The sequence below is a fragment of the Colias croceus genome, chromosome 5 (genome assembly GCF_905220415.1).
Source record: "Colias croceus chromosome 5, ilColCroc2.1".
NCBI lineage: Eukaryota > Metazoa > Arthropoda > Insecta > Lepidoptera > Pieridae > Colias > Colias croceus.
The window spans coordinates 7,535,367-7,559,656 of record NC_059541.1 but is presented as its reverse complement, the minus strand read 5'-3'; the positions used below and the strand labels follow the sequence as shown (position 1 = coordinate 7,559,656).

General features: G+C 32.7%; 1 protein-coding gene across 1 annotated transcript; it reads right to left on the bottom strand.

Moving 5' to 3' along the window:
• Positions 1–7,216: 7,216 nt before the first annotated feature.
• On the bottom strand, positions 7,217–23,543 carry LOC123691790 (proton channel OtopLc-like). Its single transcript, XM_045636346.1, has 15 exons — positions 23,087–23,543; positions 22,515–22,685; positions 18,265–18,331; positions 18,122–18,184; positions 17,674–17,818; positions 17,263–17,368; positions 17,043–17,192; positions 16,770–16,941; positions 16,347–16,543; positions 15,601–15,742; positions 10,097–10,234; positions 9,767–9,866; positions 9,064–9,219; positions 8,397–8,649; positions 7,217–7,796 (listed from the first exon to the last, which is right to left on the bottom strand). The coding sequence occupies exons 1-15, from the start codon at positions 23,231–23,233 to the stop codon at positions 7,476–7,478; spliced, it is 2,328 nt and encodes a 775-aa protein (XP_045492302.1). The 5' UTR covers positions 23,234–23,543; the 3' UTR covers positions 7,217–7,475.
• Between the last annotated feature and the right edge of the window lie 747 nt (positions 23,544–24,290).

Genomic DNA, 24,290 nt, shown 5'->3' with positions numbered 1-24,290 from the left:
GTACCACAGTTTACTAAATATTAACTAAATACTAACTACATAGGTATCTTATTATATATCAAAATAATACTTAGAATAAAATGTAAAGATTTTATTACGTATTTTCACAATTATACCCATGATGCTCACAAAACTTATTATTATTTTACATAAATAACATTTGAAACAATATCGTTTTACATGCGAAATTCAATCAGGTCACTCAATAATGTTAATAATTATTAGATAGTTATTGAAAGTTGTATAATCTGCTTAATACATATATGTAATCCATTTATGTATTATTGGTGTTCAACAGGTAAACTCATAGCTATAGACAGAATCAGTTTAATGCTCTCTAAACGTTTGATATGATGTGAATAACATGAGGGGCGACACGAATGGATGAGCCGAGCACGGGACGCGAATAAACACAATCCGATCTCTTTCAATTACATGGATGTGGCGTATTGTGATCAATACTCTAATTAAATGTAATACACACTAGGAAGCGATATACTAATAATTTAAATATATTTTATATCAAGTTCTCAGTATTTGTATTAACAACTGTATTTTGTCTTGTTTTTAAGAGAATAAAAATTTGTGGAAAATCTTTATGTATACAATCAATGTATCATTTTGAAATTCTTTGCGCAATTGAAAAAAATCGTGAAGAACTCTTAAAATATGTTAAATAAAAAACAGGATCATCGTAACAGTTTTTAAAATTACATTACCAATTGTTTACAAAGTAAATCAAAATGAGACAAACTACAATTTTATATCGCCGCGATTGTCAGTGGGAACCGGGTCGTTCGGGGGCCGGGCGCGATTCTCTCACTCGAGAGATCACCTGAAAGTGTACCACTTAATAACTCACATCCTCTCTCGGTTCACTGGGCATCCGCTGGATCGTCACATATCTCTAAATATGGCCGGCGAAGCGTGTCGCGCTATACCACTCCCGGATTAAGCGCATGCCGCCGCGTACGACGAACATGTACTAATGTAATTAACACTCGTGTAATCATTTGACGTGCTCGGTTACGATTTTCATACTTGATTACTTTCAAATATTTACCAGTTTTGGTGTACACTACGTAGCTCTATATCACGCGTAGCAGACGTGCTACGAAAGATCTACGTCTCTACATAATTATAATGATTTAGGTAAAATTACAAATAAAAATAACATAGATATAAAAGATAGGATTATTTCGTAACTATCATTAAACATATTAATATTATAAAATATTGATATGTGTATAGTCTAAAAAACTTTAAAAATTACTTCTCTTTTAATTATTTAGATACCAATATCGTAGGTAAATTGCACTGAGTCTAGCTACTGCTCGGGGGAATTGTATAAGTTTTTCGTACCTTGAATAAACAACACGTAACACGGAACTATTGAAGAGTTTAATAATATTCATTGGGTAAGGGCAATTTTCCGGACGAGCGGCGTCGCGTCTTTGATCAGCGTCTAGCTCGAAGAGTCATTCTGGAGTAACTATACTTAATAAAACCTTAAAGCTTAACAAGTTCATGTTTTGTAGGTAAATTCATTAAAAATATAAAAAAAAATATATATTATTTTATTTTATCGATTTATTGTTTCTATAAACGCAAAGAAAAATGCACTGTACATAAAATACTCACAAATTATAACTATAAATTATTAAAAAAAACTAAAACAATATGTAAATCAAATTATAAACCTATTACAACTTAATTAGAAATCTTTATATTACCTAATATGATAAAAAATATTTTAAATTCTCAATAAATATAAAAATAGTACGAAAACATAATAGTAGAATGAAGCCAGTTCGTAACTTAATTTCGCACCCCATGCGAGTCTCCCACAAACACGAGTAAGTTCATAAAATAAGCGTTTACGGCCAAACGGTGTCAAGGGGAAGGTCTCATACGTAGAGCCCACGACTAAACATCTTATTCCTCGTACGATACTATAAGCATAACCTGTGCTCCTTTTAAGTTTTGTTAGTTAAATGATCACAGTGTTTGTTCGAGCTCAATGGATTTTGTGAACACGACTTGAAAGGGACGTACGTGTACGTATGACATTTGTACATATTAAATTATTTTACGCAGGTACCTAAAGGTTATCGTAAAATACATTGAAAATACTATAAATTTTATTAACATACAAAGCGTACATTATTGCCCTGAAATTGTTGTTTTCAAATATAATTCTACAATGTAAAGTGTTACGTTGCTCGTAATATTTATTTTGGCAAAATTTTGCTATTATGGTGTTTTCTTTAGAGGCAATACTTCAATATCCGCTATATTAGATTTTGTGGTAAAGTTTCCTTTAGCTTTTAGTGAGCCAGTTTGATATATTGAATCTATTGCGGTGAAATCACAAATTTTATAAATAAGGGGCGATGGACCACAATATAAGTATGTTGATTATTTGACAAAATAGACTGTTATAGAACTATTTATAAGTAATTATTAAGACAATATTTAACACTAACTCTTAATTGTAAATAAAGCGATTGATTTCTAGTATTTTTTTATGTAATTTCCTACTTTGTTTCAAGAATTTGTAGTAATTAAAACCGAATATAAACTACATATTCGGTTTTAATTACTACAGGCTGCGTTTATTGTCTGCTGTTATATTATATTATGTAGTTTGTTCGTGTTATCATAAAATTATTCAAATGATAAGGACTACTTTTAAATTAGTGGATAATAATTGGTGTTTCTCCGACATAAGTAATAAACAAATCCCATACCTTTCAAGCAGAAAACAGAAAAGGCGAATTGCCTTTTCACGTCAATCGCCAAGACGGAGTGTGGATCGAGGGCTCTTAACACATGTTGCACTTCGTAATTATGCCCGTAATAAAGACAATCAAGAAAATACTATTATAACACTAGAATTAATTAAAGTTTTATTTTAAAAACAGTTCCTTGTTTTTCTTACTAGGCATTGTTTTTGACAATTTTGTTTTAAAGTTGTATTAAATACAAACACTTTTCAGCCAATATAGAAGATAGATCCTCCACATCCGTTATTTTTGTTAAATTATTTAATTAAATTATATATTTTTATATTATCACGTGTGTATGTCACCGCTTTCAAACCGCGTTTGGTCGGGTCACGGGTCGCGAGGACGTCCGGTGTCGTCGCGCCCTTCCGGTGCGCGGGCGCCGACTCGCTAACCGTGTCCGAATATACCATGCTCTAATAAATTATCTTTGTTGCCTAGCTTTGTAGCCACTATGTTGTTTTTGTTATAATATAATTTAATAAAAAAAAATCATTAATGGGATTGGATGGTATTAAGGATAATAATACTCTATGATTTTGTAAGTATAGGTTATGTTGTAAATCGTGTTTATAAGAAAAATAACTACATTTATTATTAAAAAATAATCTTTAAGTCCTGAATGAAATCCCGCTTCCATTATAATAGTGAATGCGAATAAAAAGACCGACAATAAAATAAATGCAATATCGATACTTTACCTTTAATCCAGTAAACAAAACGTTTGAAAAGAGAACACACATCAATATTCCAAGTTACATTTATAAATTAAATAAATGAGGGCATAAGTTGAATAAGAGAATATAATGATAAAAGAAAATTTAACCTTTACATATCTCTACAGTCTACATACAGTAGGTCATATTCAAAGCAAAGCTTATTATTGTGAAGTTAAATTAACTCCACTTTATTGAAAGGTTCGCTGTAAACTAATTACTATGTAGTACATGCATGAATGGCTTTTATGATGCAATTAATGTATACTGTTTTAAGTGTCGCGAAAAACAAACTGCGTATTAATTTTATAGTGACATGCTAATGGATCCAGGCCACCTGAGCTGTTGTTTTAAAAACATTTCCATTATTAAATGTTGTGGTTACTGTATAATGTATTTCGATTTCAAAATTGTAGTAAATAATTTCATTTTGATTAAAATATTTACAAGGTATTCATCGGTTCCCTGATTCAATATTAATTTAAGCATGTTAGTTATTTTACATTGTTTCGACTAGGTCGTATAATGGCTAGGTCTCAGTAAAAGCTATGTGAAGATAAAATATGGCGGACTAACAATTGTAAGAGGCTTAATGATGTTGTATGCAGGAAAAAGTTAAGTGCAAAAAAAAGGCAAGGCTCATTTCATACAAAGTTGACCAGTGTTATGGGTTATCTTATTTATTACTATATTTAATTCCTATTATTTTCACTCTACATTATCACGTCAACAAAGATTACATAAATAATATGAAATTAAATTTTTAGTTAATAAAATGTAGAGTTTGTAAATATATTGTTTTGTGGAAAATACACACAAATATTTTCACTGTTTTAAAATTCGTGACAGTGTCCCCAACTCCCCGAGTAATCAATTTTAAGATTTCGTAGCCAACTTAGTAACCAGCAACCAAAATCCATGGACAATGGGGACCTTTGGTACTATACCTTTATCGGTTGCCATTGACGTGTTCAAATTTCGTCAATTGAGCGCAGTGGTTATTCAGAGATCGGAAACAATTAGACAACTGTGGCATTGGCCAGCCGAGCGCAGATCCGCGCTACGCATTCACCACACACTAGATACCTATGTAAGTATATAAAAATCTAGCGTATGGTTTTATACGTGAATGTAAGTTTGTAGTCTCGATTAGGACCAAAATGATGATCCATTTCGGTTTTCTACAGACTTTTAAAATTGGACATTTTTCAAAATAGACTATCCTGTGGCAAGGTATATAGTACGGGAGCTAGCAACGTTAAAAAAAAAGTCATTTTAGTATAGTTGGGTTTTTGATATACTGTTTCTCTTGCTATTTCGGTTAGAGTCCGGGCTGTCTGGCTGGCCGCAGTGGTTGCGTTTAATAGTGCGCATCTTATCTGCACAGGAAAATATCCTTAATTTAAAGTCATTTTTTAACGAGTAATTTTTAATCTTTTGCCTTTAGATAGATCCATCAGACATAATTTTTTTATTGCAAGACGTTTTTTTCGTTGTAAAATAGGTGCCATACGCAATTTTTATTTCAAAATAACTAAAATGTCATCGAAATAAGTGAAATTACATCAACATGAGTCCGCTTAAAAGGTAAGTAATAACTTTATTATTTATATTATATTATCCTTTTTTAATACTTATATTGAATAATTAGTAAACTAATATTTTTAATAGATGGTTTCATATTTATTACACTTTTGGGTATAAATATGAATTTGATGATATTTGTATTTTCTAGTGCTTGATTTAAAGCAAGTATTATACATTTTGAAATTAAAGACTTGGGAAAATAATACAATGAATAAATCGCGTTTAAAATCCGTTAAAAAGTCTTTAATTTCTTGATGATATTTGGTTTTTATCAAGTTTACATTAACGTCATATTTGAGGTTCGTTGGGAAAAAGGAGGCGATATGGTAGATTGTTGCAATAAAACTGTAAATAGTAAAATGAATATTATATATAGTATAAGTAACACAGTGATTACTTATCCTTCACTGGGACTCATGTTGATGGAATTTCACTTATTTCGATGATATTTTAGTTATTTTGAAATAAAAATTGCGTCTGGCACCTATTTAACAACGGAAAAAACGTCTTGCAATAAAAAATGTATGTCTAATGGATCTATCTAAAGGCAAACGATTAAAAATTACGCGTTAAAAAATGACTTTAAATTAAGGATATTTTCCTGTGCAGATAAGATGCGCACTAATAAACGCAACCACTGCGGCCAGCCAGACAGCCCGGACTGTAACCGAAATAGCAAGAGGAACAGCATATCAAAGAACCAACTATACTAAAATGCTCACTTGTCAACGTTGCTACCTCCTAGAATAATACGAAATATTTCAAAATGTAAACAAATTAGACCTAAATTGTAAAGAAAGATTACATGATTATTTTTAGGTCCATAAAGTTTCATTATATCTATGCATTGTAGCACTAACCTTAACTTGAAAAATATAATTTCATTGGAAATATAAAGCAAAAAATTCCGCATTCATTTTAAATATCATCTACCTATGTTATTTATACTTTCACTTTATACTTTTTACTCAATGTTAAATGAACAATGATTATTTTTTAACAAATGTATTTGAGTGTATACATTTTTCTTTGTTGCTTTTTGCTTTTATAATTTAGTCGTAGATAGGTCATAACTAAAGTATCAAACATGATGTGTTTTTGGTAAAAAAATTGTAGTCTTTTTAAATCCATACTAATATTATAAATGCGAAAGTAACTCTGTCTGTCTGTTACTCAATCACGCCTAAACAACTGAACCAATTTTCATGAAATTTGGTATGGAGATATTTTGATACCCGAGAAAGGACATAGGCTACTTTTTATCCCGGGAAAATGACGCAATCCCGGAAATCCCACAGGAATGGGAACTATGCGGGTTTTTCTTTGACTGCGGGGGCGAAGCCACAGGCGGAAACCTAGTAATATATATGTAATTTAATAGTACATTTTAACACATACTTATCAATTAGACATAAGTATATTACAAACGTAATACATAAGTATACAGCAAGATGAGTCTGCATTATGTACAAATGAATGATACTTCAGTAGTGCAATTAAACAATACATCATCGAGTTATTAGCGTTACTACAAGGTATCTGAAGAAAAATATCTTATCACACCATATTCACGTAAGACAATAATATAGGTAATGCTGCATGCCCAGAGACGTTCAGTAACTAGTTTGTATCTTGGATGCTGTGCTAAGTGCGTCTCCGCCGTCCGAGTACTTAACCTAATATTCCATAATTGCATTAGAGGGCACCAACATTAATTAACCGGCTCTTAGCTGGCCAGCTAAGGTTCCTTGGTATATGTGTGTTTATGCAGGCAACCTCTGTTTAGATGTAGTTAATTTAAATCGTGGTTATTGGGAATTTGGGATAAATAAAACGTAGCATGAGTGATTTTTTAATGCGTACTATATTTTTCTTAAGCTTATTTTTTATTTTTTTATGTCAATAGAGTCTAAGAGCGATAATATAATAGCACGAGTTAAATAAATATCTATGAATGAATTCAAGTTTTTTTATTAAAAATGTTACCTGCATAATCATTTAAGCCATGATCATAAGTTATATTTGTTTTATATACTGTATTTTAATTTATTTACAATAATTAAAAGTTTACATTTCATAACTTAGCTATAGTTCTACTAAGATCTACGATAATAATTAACTTCAACACCTAATTTACTAAACTAATATTAAATCGAAGAGTTACATACACACTTATAGGCAATATTGTATTTACATAATAAATCTTAAAAACTAATATCATAATCCTATTTACAATAAATAGATGCATCTTACAATAAAATAACTCGCCGATAAATAAATAATAAGTTATCAATCACATTGTATTCCGATACGGAATGTCTCAGCTTCCTATGTAATAACATAAGCGCCAATTGACTAAAATATACATATCACTAATAATTTTCTTTTAATGTTCTGAACCGGGTTTGTATGCAGCGTCCCAAATATCTGCAAAGCATACACTAGAATGGAATCTATAGAACATTATGAGCGGTAGGGACACGTGTCCCAGGATACTCCATAGCACTTTGCCGTAGTATTTGTATCTTTCATCTAGTGATTCCGGTGATTTGTACGAGAAGGTGTACATCATCCACATCGCCACGTTGGCAATAATCAGGAACATGAGAACTTCTCGACCCGGCTTCGACTTGCGCAATTTGCGGCTGTTGCTGCAACGCCGTAACGCATCCATTATTAATGGGGTTTGAATCAACACTTGGATAACCTGAAAATGTAGTAAATTGTAGTTAATACTATTTTCTATACCTTATGTCATTGTTGATTAGAAAACGTGTATTCATAAAAACTTTATTCTGAATAAATGTGAACATCACTGTATAAATGAAAGATCAATCCATCCTACGTATATTTACTAAGGAATCTTTTTAATTCGATGGTACATCTATATTAAACCCACGATAGTGACAAGCTCTAATAAAATGACGGATGGAAATAAATGGTTCTTGTTTAAGAATTTCAATACGTCCTATTTTAGATAAAGCTTTCTAGATTCCATTTAGGTTTTATTTTTATATATAATTTTATTATAATGTTGAATAATTCAATATTTCAGTAAAAAGTTCACAAAGAGATCATAGACACAATACAACCAGTAGGGAAACTTCATACAAACGTTCGAAATGGCTCACGCACACAAGCGAGCGTGTTTACGAGAATCGTAAGGGTATTATGACAATTGACAGCTATATAAGAATACCCTTTACGATTCTCTTGGTTGTGTTCGTGAGCCATTTCGAACGTTTGTATGAAGTTTCCCTACTGGTTGTATCTGTATATTGTGTCATAGATCATAAAAGGAACTTACCATAACTGAAAAGTCAATGCTTCTTACAATATTTAATACATTAATTGTGGCGACCATAGACAATACGGTTTCCATGAAGAACGCTGGCAAACATACAAAGAGCAGAATGTCATCCAAAAGTGAGATAGGATGCTCATTGATGTCCAGTTTTCTGGCTTGGTTATATGCTATTACCACTGCAATCAGCATCAGAGTGTGCATGGCTAACATGGCCCAGTTGCTGATCGCGTAGCCGGTTTCCCTGTAGTTGGAACTGTAGAAAATGTGATTAGATTATTATGTTATTGTTTACATAAATTCTAGCAATTATCTTTAAGCAATATCTAAATCTAATCGCAGTACTAAACATTCTCAATTGTCAACATTTTCAATTTAATTTGTTTACATAATATTTACAGTTCATTAAAACTAGGCAATTGTATATTTTTTAACGTATTATTCTCTTTATTCAAATTATCAACTTGGAATTGTTTGAACTCACAAGAACAAATACATCGTATTTACCAATTTAAAAATAACATTTGAAATATTAAAAAAATATATATCTCTACATTGCAAACATTTTCCTGCACTTCAAGCGAATCTAGAAATAAATTAATGTAACTGCTTATCATAATAACTTTTATTATCACAATAAAATAAGTTTTTAGTAAATCTATCTACTTACTCTCCAATATTGCCCAGCACGAAGCCCAGTATGAGAATACCCACGGTAACTACAGTTAGCACCATGCCCAAGAACAATCCCTTGTTCGAAGCGTGACAATCCGCGTAGATCACAATATTGCTTGTGTAGTCGTTGTCTTCGCTTGCCGTTGGTATTCTAGAAAATAAATAATGTCATTAATTTAAAAATGATTATGATAGTAACGATATCATTATTATCCAACAATATGACAATTTGTGTTGAAATTTAGATATTGAGAAAAAAGAAACGTTTCTCATTCAATTTTTATCTCATCTCTATTATTTCATTTAATTATTCTCATTTAATTCAAACGTTTATCATTTAATAGTCATCATCATCATTCCAGCCTTTCAGGACGTCGGCCTCCCCCAAAGATTTCCACAACGACCGATCGCCAGCGGCCTGACTCCATTCTCATTTAATAGAACTTAAAAAAGCTTATTCTGATATGAATAGGGAATACTGTTTTCAGAATTCCTGTACTGTAAACTTGTAAACTAGGTATTAAAATAGCGCAAACTCTACAACGCACAAATCAGGCTATTCATATTAATTATGATGCATAAAAGTATTTATAATTTTCGTACCCATGATCAAACAGAGTATACCTTAAATTATAAACCTTATATTTTATAATTCAACCGATATTTTGGAAATATAATGTACATACTTTTGTACTTACTTGCATATCGTTTGAGAGTCATCGAAGCTCGAACTGCCATCGGTGGCGTCAACATTTTCGCAATTTCCAATGTTGCTCCAAATAATGTAATAAACTCCAACTACAAAAAATATAAGAATTACAAAGGAAACTTGAAAATTTATTTATATAATATAACTCACACACAGTGCAATAATTCATAAATTAGTTTATGTAGGTATCAATGTGGTACAGGCTTAGGGTACAGGGCACTTAACCATTAGGCGTTCGATGATTAAAATATTATTTATTTGAAAATGTGTACGTTTTTTTCTACTTTTCATGAAATTTTAGGCTCAATGTAATACTCACCAATCAGAATATTAAATTCAACACCAAATGGGTATAGATACGGCGAAAGATTTTCTAAGATTGTCGTTATTACTTGAGAGCCGACACATTTTTCGTTATATAATCCACTTACATCAAGAAATGCGGAGATATCATCATCTGTAAAATAAAACAAAAATACTATTATGTCCTTACGCCGTTATTCGAGGCCTTTAAACAATAATGAGAGACATCTTTGATTTCCGGCCGACATTTCGTAGTTGTAGTTCCAATTATCTCCACAGAGGGCCTCGTTGTCGCGCTTCCGTTTTTACCAGAGTGACGTTTGTACAGCTAAGCTTTTAAATAATGGTTTTCGCAGTAATTAGCTCATTGGCGTCTTAACTTTCGTACCGACAGTATATCTTTGGATAACGCTGTTAGCGTTCGTTTATTATCCTTTGGAATAAAAGTTGTAGTTTGCTATTATAGTTATTACGTTTTCAAATTTGAAAGTAAAATTTTAAATATTAAAATTAGTAACAGTTTAAAATTTAAATAGAAGTTGTCGTGTAAAGTGTATTTAAAATGAGTGACGGAAGTAGTGAGAAGATGCCAAATGATAATTTGGTATCCAGCGATTCTTCGTCGTCGTTATCGTCGGATGAAGAGGAGGTCGTACGTTTACCTAAAAAGACGGTTAAAAGAAAGCGAAAGAGCAGCAAACCTAGTAAGATCAAGAAAACACGTAAGGAAAATGAAAGTTTGTCATTACTTTCAAATCAGGTCAGTGAAATACAGCATTTTCTTGCGAATTTCTCCTCTTGTTTTGGCTACTACCCGCCGGGGTATAGTTATTGTTCGGATGGAATTAATTTAGATAATTGTGATCATGTAAGCGAACCGGCTGTCGAGCCGAGCGTTTCTTTTAACTTCGATTTGACCACAAATTTAAAAGAGCCAACCGTAGCAAATACTTCAACTGAACATTTGCAATTATTAAATTCTCTGCAACACTTTAATTCGGAGAATTGGACAAACGTACGTTATGCCGATATTCAAAAATTGTATAACGCTCGTCCGGGATTTGTTGATCTTGAAGTTAACGATGAAATTAAACAATTCGAAAAATCTAATAATTTGATTGCAACTGAAAAGTCGTTAAGTGCTATTACTCATGCGTTAATTATGCAAAGCGATGCGTTAAAAAAGGGCGTATCGGAATTGTTACAATGGACTAATGACAGTGAGGAAATAAACAAAGAATCTTTGCTTTCTAAAATTAAAGAGACTTTTTCGGGCAGTTTTCAAAAAATTTCTCTTGATTGCTTACAATTAGTATGCGGTCGGCGAGCGGATATTGTTGAACAAAGAAGGGATTTTTTCTTAAATTTGGTAAAAGATAAATTTTTAAGGGTTAGTTTAAAAAAGATTCCGCCTTCTTGTGAATATATTTTTGAAAAGGAAGCATTTTCTGAATTTTTAAAAATAAATGGCGGTATTAATAAAATTTTTTCGCAAAATAAATCCTCCTTTTCTGCGCAAGAAAAGCGAGCTATTTCTGGGTCCCAGGCTGCGCAACCTGGACCTAGTACGTTTATTCAAAACCAAACCGGTCGCCCCTGTGCACCGTTTGCGTTCAATTATAATAATAGTTTTAGACATTATGCACCTCCCAAAGGAGTGCGTCCTAATTTTGACTTTAATGAGCGTTTATTTCGACCTCAATTTAGATCACAATCTAAGCAAATGCGTTTTAACCGACCGCAATCTAACAGTACTAGTGCCTCGCGTCCAGGAGGCAAAGGTGATAAAAGATTTTGACTATTTACAGACGTTTCGGGGGGGCAGGTTAACGGAGTTTGTCAGTATTTGGAAAGAGAGAGGTGCTCCAGAAGCATTGCTAAAAATAATAACAGGTTACAAAATTCCTTTTCAAGCGAAACCGCCCTTGGTCATGCCGCACCATACCAAAGTCCACTATCAAACTGCCCCATCTGTCGAGATGGATTTGGCAATAAACAATATGCTAACCGAAAATATTTTACAGCATGCCCCCGAAACGCCCAGTTTTTTATCTACCCTCTTTCTAACACCAAAAAGCGACGGTTCAATGCGTCCAATTTTCAATTTAAAAAGACTGAATCAGTATCTCAAAATAACGAAATTCCGACTAATTTCGGTACATCGAGTTCCAGATTTTCTACAGCCGCACGATTTCATGGTAAAAATCGATCTCACCCAAGCGTACTGTCACGTGCCCGTGGCCGTGAGTCATCGCTGCTTTTTGAGGTTGATGTACAAGGGCCAGATGTTACAGATGACCTGTTTACCATTTGGGCTCGCAACAGCACCCAAAGTTTTTGCGTCCCTGACGAACTGGACAGCGGAATTTCTGCGCGAAAAAGGTATTCGAATCATTGTTTTCCTCGACGATTTTTTAATTGTATGCCAGGACAGAGCCAAGCTCGTCAACAAAGTGGAGTTCGTGCTAAAAAGTCTACAGGAGCTGGGCTGGAAGGTAAACACCAACAAATCGATACTCTCACCTCAGACCTCTTTAGAATACCTGGGTATAGTATGGGACACGTGGCAGAACAGGAAGTGTTTACCACAAAACAAAATCCGGAAAATAAAGGTAAATATTTCACATCTATTGGAGAGTCAGGTCATAACTTTGAAAGAGGCTCAGAGTACTGTAGGCTTTCTAAATTTTGCCCGTCTCGTAATACCCCAGGGCCGGCTCAATTTCCGTTGTCTTTTAACACTTTCAAACAGACTGCTGAAACACCAAGGCCGAACGTCGTTTCATCTGCCGCAACACGTGGTCAAAGAGCTCAAGTGGTGGTTGGTAAATTGCGAGAAGTTCTCTCGAATTCATCCTCCCTCAACCACACATTTCTTAACAACGGACGCGGCGGATTCGGGTTGGGGGGCCGAGCTAAACGGTATTCATATGAAGGGAGAATGGGTGGGCGCAGAAAGCTTACTTCATTCGAACCAAAAGGAAATGCTCACTGTTGTCAAATGTTTAAGGGAAGTAGGTCCCTCTCTGATTCATTCGTCAGTTCTTCTACAGTGCGACAACAAAGCCGTTGTAGCCTACTTAAAAAACGAAGGGGGTTGTCGGTCGGCGGAACTGATGAGACTAACTTACGAAGTTTACCATCTGTTAGACATTTTCGACATACATTTGATTCCTCACCACATTCCAGGCAGTTACAATATGGAAGCAGATCGCCTATCGCGGAACATGTCCCCCGCGGAATGGCATTTACTACCATCAACGACAGATCTAGTGTTTGCGAAATGGGGAGTGCCAGATGTAGATCTTTTCGCTTCAACACGAGCTCATGTGGTACCCAAATATGTGAGTCTAGACCAACGGGATCGACAAGCATGGAAACACAACGCGTTTGCTTGGGAGTGGACCTTCAGGTTAGCGTGGGTATTTCCTCCTCCGAGTGTCCTGCCCCGAGTGTTGATGCATCTCAATCGAGCGAAAGGTATGTACCTAATAGTAGCACCGAGGTGGCCGCGGGCGTTTTGGAGAGCAGATCTGAAGTCGCGAGCGATAGCACCACCCTTCACCGTCCGCCACCTGGAGACCAAACTAATAGATCTGACCACGGGCCTCCCTCCACCAAAGGTAAAGAATATGGTTCTCGAAATTTGGAAATGTGGGGGTGGACGCAAGCATTAGAAACATGGTCAAGCCAGCAAAAATCGCTGTTGCGGTCAGGATGGCGAGGCTCTACTCTTAAAACGTATAAACCTGCTTGGGAACGGTGGATTAATTGGTGTTTAAAACACAATGTCGATATTAAGAATCCAACAGGATCTGATTTAGCCAAATATTTAGCTGATTTACATTTAGTCGAAAAACTTGCTTATAGGACAATTTTAGTTCATAAATCAGTCGTGTCCACTTTATGTAAAACGGAGGACAATTCTAAGTTAAGTTCGAATATTTTAGTAAAACAGATATTAAAAGCTATAGCAAATACTAGCCCAAAATTGCGCGCGGGTAACATTTGGGATACTTCCATTTTGATATCATGGTTAACTAATCATAATATTGTGCAGAATAGTAGTAACTTGTGGGAAATTTCACGCCGTTGTGCCATTATATTATTATTGTGTTCAGGTCGTAGAATACATGACTTGACACTTTTGAGCGTTGCAGAAGGCTTTTATATAGATAGTACCATAGAAAATTCTATAGTTTTTTGGCCTAAACATGGATCTAAGACTGACTCGGATTCATATGTTCAATCGGGTTGGAAATTATTGTCAAACGCAAATAACTATAATATCGACCCCGTATTTTGGATTAGGAAGTTATTAGATCTGGGCATGGATAGGCGTAACTCGGCTAACGTAGATAATTTATTTGTAACCGTTTGTGGCAAGGCGAAAGCAGCTTCTAGAACTGTAATAGCTGGTTGGGTGAAATCTGCTTTGAGAGAGGCGGGGGTTGAAGCTGCTCCTGGTAGCGTTCGATCAGCTGTTGCCTCTAGGAGCTGGTTAGACAATGAACCTATAGATAAAATTCTTGCAAGGGGAAATTGGAGGTCACAAAATACCTTCAAAAAATATTATAGAAAAGAAGTGAGACCGGTTAATAATCAGAACAATTCTTTATGTGCTCTCTTTGAGCCCTTATCACAATAATAAATTGAAATGATTATATTAATTTATTTTTTGTAAATAATCACATTGGCGTCTTGTTTACCAGGCGAAACCAAACAATGTCTCATTATTGTTTAAAGGCCTCGAATAACGGCGTAAGGACATAATAGTTGAGTTTTACTTACCATTAAAACTCGTATTATGTCCAGGAGCCTTATTCGAGGCCTTACATTAAGACCTGCCTGGTAGTTAGTTTGATTAAATAATTAATAAAATTAAATTATTTAAAATAATGAGACTCAATGAGCTAATTACTGCGAAAACCATTATTTAAAAGCTTAGCTGTACAAACGTCACTCTGGTAAAAACGGAAGCGCGACAACGAGGCCCTCTGTGGAGATAATTGGAACTACAACTACGAAATGTCGGCCGGAAATCAAAGATGTCTCTCATTATTGTTTAAAGGCCTCGAATAAGGCTCCTGGACATAATACGAGTTTTAATGGTAAGTAAAACTCAACTAATAAAAAAATCACTCATAAATCAATGATTTTGCAGCAAAGTAATTGACTTATACGTAGTATTGACATCTATTATCCTTTAAACCTTATCAAATATATCGAAAACAACCACTTAATTATGATAAATGAACTATTTCTAAACAGGTACTTGATAATGGGAAAATAACGATAAAATTAATTATTCATCGCTTTCTCATGTAAATATTGTTCTATTTTGTTGAAAATATCTTCTGAATCGAAATAAGTTTTTAATTTTTTCCAAAAATGAAGGTAATAATGATAGTCTGCGAAATGATAAAATAATATTCGACAAGAACCTTTTTACCAGATGTAACTTTAATATTTGACAACAGCATATATCGCATATTTAACTCAAATTTAATAATAAAATACCTGTAGTAACTGTCTCGGTGCGATTTCCGTATGTTTTATTTGCATAAATAGTTAACGCTAAAATTGTTTCGCGTATAATGTTGTAAATCCAGAAACATAAGCTACTACCGATCATATGCATAAATCCGAAATGAGCTAGACCCTGAAAATAATAAAAACTCGATGTAAAAGTAAGGAATATCGATGACATATTTGTACATAAGTAGCAAGAATTATTATTAAAACAAAAAGAAAAAAAAATACGGCTGCTAATTTATGTAACCTATGTCACTATCACGATTCTGATTATTGCAAAGACACCTCATAAATCAAAATAGGTTGGGTTGGTTGGTTGGTAGATTGGGCTTCCGTTGGGTTATAGGGTAATAAGATGTAAATAAAATATGAATTTTTAATGTAAATATTTAGGTTGAATTGTCTTCATAGATTAGATTTTTATGTAGATTCTTTTGAATAAAGAAAGATTAGATTTTAATATGGATAAACTCAAAAGTGGGAAACTGGGGCTGCGCTACATAATACAATAAAATTAAAATTACCTACAGCTACTGAAATAAATATTCTGGATTAATAATTAACAATCTAGAAGATAATATAAAGTGATTTTATCGAAGTTCAAAGACATGTCTTTGATTGCATGCATTACGAATAGAAATTCTTTTCGTAATCAATGCGGTTCTGGATTTTATCTTTAATTTATTACTTTAAAACTGTGTATGTAGGAGTATATAAAAAGTATATCATACCTGGTTCTTCAATATCAGCACGTTGCAGTATTTGAATATAAAGAAAAGTTGTACAAAACAGTATAAGGGTTGTAGTACATCAAACGTTACTTGCAGTATATCGATACAATCATCGTTGGCTATGGTATCGTCGTAAAAGTAACTGACTTGCACCGAAATTAGAAGTACAGAATGCACTAAATGTCCTAATGCAAAAGCTGTAATAATAATGCAGTGATAAGGTAAAATGAGAAATATGTTTATAGACTTAAATCTATCTCTACTTAGGTAGAGTATGGGTGGTGGTTCTTTCATATATCTAATTATGATTATTGCTTCAAATCTACAATATCATTTGAGTGAATAGAGAATTTTGCACAACAAATTGTTTTAAAGGAATACTGAATTCAAAAATAATTAACAAATGAAACATTTAAAAATTACCAGCTGCTCCTAACTTAAGATAGAAACTTCCCGAATGTCTTCCATGACTAAAACAGTAATCATGTTGTAAAGGCACAAGGACTGGGGAAGGCAGGTCAGCAGGTCGACTTTCAGGAGTTCGTTCACCTGGGTTGGGTATCGTGGGTGATCCCAGGTCATTGCCATATTCTATCTAAAATATATATACCACGTTATATATATTAATTTTATGTTATACAACATTAATTTTATATATTATGGTTAGTACAGTGAATATACATAAATAATAGATACCTCTTGTTTTCGAAAGAACTCCGAAAACTTTTCCATATGTCTCTCTTTCGTTTTCTGATTTTTTAAAGCTACCGCTTTATATCGATTGATGTCGAAGAAAAGGTAGAATTGAAATAAAAATCCTACACCCAAAAGAGTAATAGAATATGCCTAAAATAAAGAAAAATGTAAGTAAATGATGTAGAGTTAAATAATAAATAAAAATAAATTATTATATTACCAATGACGGTGACATATCCACAAACGGGTCTGAAACATATATTATTAGTCCGAGAGTAACCAATAATACTGCGTACATACAGCTCAGTATAAGAGTTAGGTATTTTCTGAAACAAAGGAAGAAATTATAGAGACTATGAATGTACAAACTAAAGTCTTTGAAAAAATCGTGATATAAGCTTTTAAGCTTTAGCGTGTAAGTTTCTATAAAACCAGACTTGCTAAAAAACGTCTATAATAAAAAGACTCATTATTTATTAGACCTTTTTTTTAAAGACGCATCGATCCATTTTTTTAACACGCTTCATAGTACACTTATGTATATCTCACGATATTATACGATGTAGTTTAGAGGATAGTCTAGCGGTCTAGCGCATCAGTATTTTTTTTGCTTTAACAAAATAAAACTCACAGAGACAATCTGGCATTGTCTTCAGGACTAGTTGGGGGCGGCGCGTGCGACTCGGAGCGTAAAGATTGTGCGTCCATCGTCGCCACCGACCGCTTCCGCGGTGTGGTCCCACCTCGCATCTCGTTAATGGGTAATCGATAGCTGTCTAAAAATAACATATAATTAATAATTTAGATATGTATACTTTACCAATTATTTTAAAAATATTTTTTTCTAAATTTAGTCACGCATACCAGTCAGTCAAATTATGCAGTGTCTGCAGAAAAGAAGTTGAAAAGTTATTTCTTCTCTTTGTTATTTACGTTGTGTTTATAACCGATTTAAAATATTGATCATAAAAAGTTGACTGTGTGCTTTTCGACATAGACCTTGTATAATTAGTGACAGTAATATTATGTGTGATTGAAATATATGACGATGAAATAAATAAATAAATTATTATACTTACTCAGTGATTTTATGTCTCCATTACGGCTGTTGTTGTTATAAAGATACGGACTATTCCTTTCACCTGAAAATTATTAATATTTAAAAGTTGCTCTAACGGTTTAATTTCCTTCTTTTTCCCTTACTTATATAAAATATGCTTACTTCCAGGGGTGGGCGGAAATGAATAATCATCTTTCCCGTTCAACACGTTCAGTCGATCTACAGAGCTCTGAAAGAGAAAAATAACAGTCGTTTTGATATTTGAATGTAGCACCAAAATGCAGATGGAGTTTAATTTTTATGTACTTTCAGTACGGGAGCTAAAAAAGTGTTGCGTGTACATCGAAAGCCGAACGAAATCGGATTAATAACTTCATTAGTCGCTTGTTTCTCTCGATCGACACCACGCCGTTTTTCACTATAATCCTGTTACTGGGCACCGCGTTCTCACAAAACAGTTTTTGACCAGTAGCTTTGTAAAAGGCACGTCGGATAGGATTTATTTTTGGTTTAACCAAACAAAGTGCCTTTTACTTTGACTCGCAAAATTTGCTATGAGAGTATGTTTCCAGCGGGTCTTGAATAAATCGAAAACTATGGTTTTAAGAGTGTTAGTTGAAGCGATATTTTGTGTTTGGTTTTGAAATAAAATACATTTATATTTAGGTAAAGAGTATTAGGTAACTATTAGATTTTTGTTTGTATACATTTTGAATGTCTTGAATGTCTTGAATGAATACAATTATCATATGGAAACTGAATTACGTTAATTGTTTTATGGCGACAGTGAACCGTCCCTAAAAATAAATCTTGTAATTATCCTTTACCAAATGTCTAGATGGCAATCTTAATTACAATATAATCATTCGTGCTAGCATATTTATCACATAGATGTTACATAACATTAATCAGGACAATATAGGCAATGCAATTAACATGGCGCCTACGCTTCAATATAGTTCCACACGGCGCGCTTTTTAATGAAGATCTCAATTGAGTTTTTATGACGAGGCCAGTTAACAGTCGCTGCATGGGAATATAGAAAATAAAGAGATTGAATTTTCATCAGGCGAGGCGTTGGGGCGGTACGTTGTGTCCGCACTCGGCAGTATTTACAGGCGGTGGTGAGTGACGGGCGGGAGGCAGCGAGGGTGGCACGCGGCCCGTTGGACTCAAAAGGTTTACAGTTGGCTGCGCGAGAGTGACCCGCCTCACAAACACGACCCGCGATCGCCGCTCGCCGCTCGCCGCTATGAAACTCTACTGTCCTTTACATTGCAAACATTTTATTTTTACTGTACAAGTAGCTAACATGATCGCGATACTTGAATTAGTCAGATTAGATTGTATCCAAGTTGTAATTATTTTTATTTCGTAATAAGTATCAATGATGGAAATTTTTATTAATGAATTTATGGATATTGTCTTATAAAATTGCCTAGATATTATAATTTACATTACGAAACTAGCAATTTCCAACAAAATAGGACTTATTGCATGAATTATGCAATAGTACTTATATTTTTTACATAATCTTCACGTTAATTTCAATTATGATGATATTATAAAAAAAATGTATCATAAGCATACCTGAGTCATGTTTATATCAATATAGTAGTACGTAGTTAAATGAAAATTTTATTAAAATATGATACACACTTTCGTATCCATATTAAACCTCACGCGAAAATCATTACAAGCCATTGCGCGCACATATAAACGAATTCGTTGTTTAAACTACAGACTGGCTTAAAATAAATTTACTTTTAAATCGGGACAAAACAACCCGTTTCCAATATTATTGTTTTATATGATTCAAACATGAGGTATGGAAAATATAGGTATTTAAATTGAAATTGTGAATATAATATAACCGTTAAACTTGTTGGTTTTTAGATATTAATTTTATTCGATACTGTTCTTCGAAATGTTCACTACTAAGAGGAAAGAAGAAATTTTTTTTTTATATTAAAATCTACTCAAAAATACTTTATAGTTAAAAAATATTTTCACCAGTTAAATGTCTGTTAAATGCTTACCTTTATTTTTGAGTGATACATCCTTAAGGTTATTTTAGGTTGCTAATTCCAAACTTCCAAATAAAGTTTATTTTTTATAATTTTTACTTTTTTAACGAACTTATGACAAAGAAAACGCAGAACATTTAATTAAATAATTTAAGATCGAGATGATAAACGTACACGTAATTATATTTTTGATAAAGGTGTAATCAACTAGGTATACTACGTGATAATGTGATGGATTAGTTTTTTTAGGAAACCTCAATGCCACATTCGTAATTTTATGATATAATATTTAATTTTTATGCGATTAATATTTATAATTAAATATAATAAATATATATGATAGCTCATAAATTGTAAATTATGGTAGTTATAAGATAAAAAAATTAGGAAAAATTTATTTACTAATGATGTTTGCTATCATTAAAGTAAAACACTCTATGCTGAGGACTTCCAGCTTATCTGACACTTCATTTAATCTTTTTAAGTATCCCTCTATGAACAAAGATTATTATTATTTATTGATATAATACAAATATTATTTTTTTCTAATGCTTAAGATAATTCTGAATAGTTTACGTAATTTGCGTAAAGTATTAATACGATAATTTATTTATTATCTTTTGCAATCTGGATTTTTATTTATTTTTAATCCCCAAAGATTATCTAGAGTTTATTGATTTTTGTACGTTAATAATTCACGTGATATAATCACATTCTCGCAAATTATTAATATTATATTTTAGCGCGAATATTTTTTTACCATTGTTACGTAAATTTAAGGTATGAGTTATCAAATTTCCTATCAAAATGATGTGTATTTTATAATCGTAATCGTTTTTGATTGATTGTCCTAAAGAATCGTTAGCATTATTTTGCTGATATGTGACGCAACTAATTCATTTGCATTTTGCACTTTTAATATTAGATATACCGAAGGAATATTGGAGAAATGATTGTCGAAATTTATTATTTCCTGTTTTATATTTATACTAAATATTATATTATATCGATTTTGAATAAACTTCTTTGTCACGATTAATTTCAATAAAATCATTAAAAAATTGCGATGTTCTTTTCAGAGTGCTCATTTGTTTTGAATTTACTCAATTAATTTTTCTAAAGAAACTACAAAGTATCAGAGAACTTTTTTGAAGTTACTTTGGAAAAGATTGTGTCTTAAAACATTATGTCAAGTATAAATCGCAGAGCATGATTTGATTGTCTGTAGAAATCAATCAGCCAAGAAGCTTATATTGCAATCAGCTATGATATCGGAGTTATTAAAGTTAAATTTATAAAAAACATATTCATAGTTTAAGTTGATTTTAGTTATTTTACTGTCACGATAATGTTTTTGTATCTTAATCCCAAGTGAGGCTTTATTATTGCTAATTAATACCTAGGTACTACAAACTAATCTAAGGACTCATAATTTCTGATGTGTGAATTTGCTTTGTTCGGTATTCGAGAATTATTTTTATAGTCAATCAATTCAAACATCCATATATTATGACTTTGTCGACTAAGTGGATAGTACAAGTGAAAGCGAATAAAATATATAAATTTCTGAATACCAAAGCAATAGTCAGGATTTTTATTTCAATAAGACAATAAAAAAGAGAATATACCTATATTGGTAAATAATATTTCTAACAAAATGCGATTGATATAACAGATAACTATACTATCTTCTATATAAAATCTAAAATATGTAATGTCCAATTGGACAATATCAATTGATATTGTTATATTGTTTCCTGATTTTATCTAATTGACCTGTTATACTTAATTTAATTATTACCTTTATTAAACCGCAATCACTGCACACCATATCAATGTAGTACACGGGAAATTACCGTTAAAATGAGCCATCAAAAAGCTACTTGCATTTTGATGGCTATATTATATTGTTTATATCCAGTACTAGCTGCTCCGCGCGGTTTCACCCCCGTGGCTCCTCTCCTGTTGGTCGTAGCGTGATGATATATAGCCTACTAGCTTGCCGCCCGCGGCTTCGCCCGCCCGCGTTTTCAAAGAAAACCCGTTCCCGTAGGATTTCCGGGATAAAACCTATCCTATGTCCTTTCTCGGGTATCAAAATATCTCTATACCAAATTTCATGCAAATTGGTTCAGTAGTTTAGGCGTGATTGAGTAACAGACAGACAGACAGATTTACTTTCGCATTTATAATATTAGTATGGATAGCCTTCCTCGATAAATGAGCTATCTAACACCGAAAGAATTTTTCAAATCGGACCAGTAATTCTCGAGATTAGCGCGTTCAAACAAACAAACAAACTCTTCAGCTTTATAATATTAGTATAGATGAGTGGACTAAAATCTTTAGAGATCATTTTTAATTTGATTTACAGTTTTGGATTACCCCTTTTTCAATGTCAGGAGCATACATGACATTTCTTGGCGCTCTACGTCGGGTGCGTGCTATGGTAGCGGTTGACAGGTTGCCAGAAATCGGCCCCGGTTGGGACATGGTCCGTCTCCTCTCTGTGATCGTGTTGAGCACAGGCGTCCCCGTCACTGAGGTATTGTGTACCTGGCATTATAAGGAGTTACTTAATATAGAGTCAATGAGTAAGACCATCAGCTTTTACGCATTGACATACTGTATTACATCCGTAATAGTAGGTGTTTAAAATACTGCGCAGTAGTTTCATTGTATTTAACAGTCAGGTTTTAAATAGTAAAGCAAAGAAGTTTACAGTAATATACATATGTTCAGTGTAGGTAAATTTTAAAATGAATGATTTAAAATAAAGTAATTACACGTAAATTGAATATTAATATTGTACGTGAATTATTCTTAATTTTATAATTTTTCATGGAATTAAAATGGCTAAGTGTATTATCAGTTTTATATATCAGTAGCAGAATCTTAATTGATTAAGTAAACAAGCATTTGGAGCATTTAATTATATTATTTAACAAAAAACTTACCCCGGGATCTTCTGCCACTTCAGGAGGTACGGCTTCCTCGTTATCAAAATTTTGTAAACTCGTTTCAGAATGGAACTTTTTGTCACCCATATTTTTACGACTCACTATTTCATCCATTAGTTCTTTACGAGACGTAATATCCGTCATTTTACTATAATTAAATACTTTACTGCTATTTTTTAAGTTTACATCAAAATTACGCGCGGTTGAATTATTCCACTGATCCACACTATTCTTTGTTTGTGTGATCACTGATTTCGATTTCGAATGCGTTAATAAAAATATTAATCTTTTCTTATCTTTTGATACATATCTATTGAGGTACGTACGTAGTAATTACTTGCTGATTCGATACTTCCTTTTCATTTTCATCAAGATTTAACAATATTCAACAACATTTTAAAGTATTTCAAATTGCAATATATTCATGCATTGAATGCAACTTGTGAATATGATACATTTTCCATTGGACTTATTGAAATGGTGAATTGAAGTTTATTAAGTAATTGTTACTAGAAACACTTACTGATAAGTTATTTCATATGATACAAATGAGAATGACTAACTAAAAATAACTTTAACTAACAAGACTTATTGTTCTTATCAAGTAAAATAAGTCTTCAGTCATTACAGAATAATTTGTTAGAAAATTATTTTAACAGAAAATATGTATCGACTGCACTCATGCGATTAACCAAATTTAAAATTAGCAAACTTATAAAATCAAAAACGAATTAAAAAAACGAAGAGATTTTCATCATTATATTTTTAACTCTATTTTGTCTTTTTTCTTTATTTCGTAATTAGTTGTTACAGTTAATGAAGTATGTAAATATGGGTTTTATTACTATTATAATAAGATTACCAACCATTGACATGTAATATACCTATCTATATACATATTTGAATTTCTGATTAGATTTGAATCAGATCGTTGAATTGTTTGTCATCAAAATGTACCCCCTCATTAATGAGATTACCTACTTTACATATTTAGACGATTTAATAGATATCAATTTTAAAGTTCAATTGTTATTGTGATTGATGTACCTACTAGGAAATCACGGAAGGTCTTGTCTATTACCATTCATAGATATTATCTAACACTATGTTACATACGTCTGATATTTTTATATTTCCGTTTATTGAATCTATACATGCTCGTTTTTGTATGCAAAAGGGAAAAAATAAGACGGAAATAAAA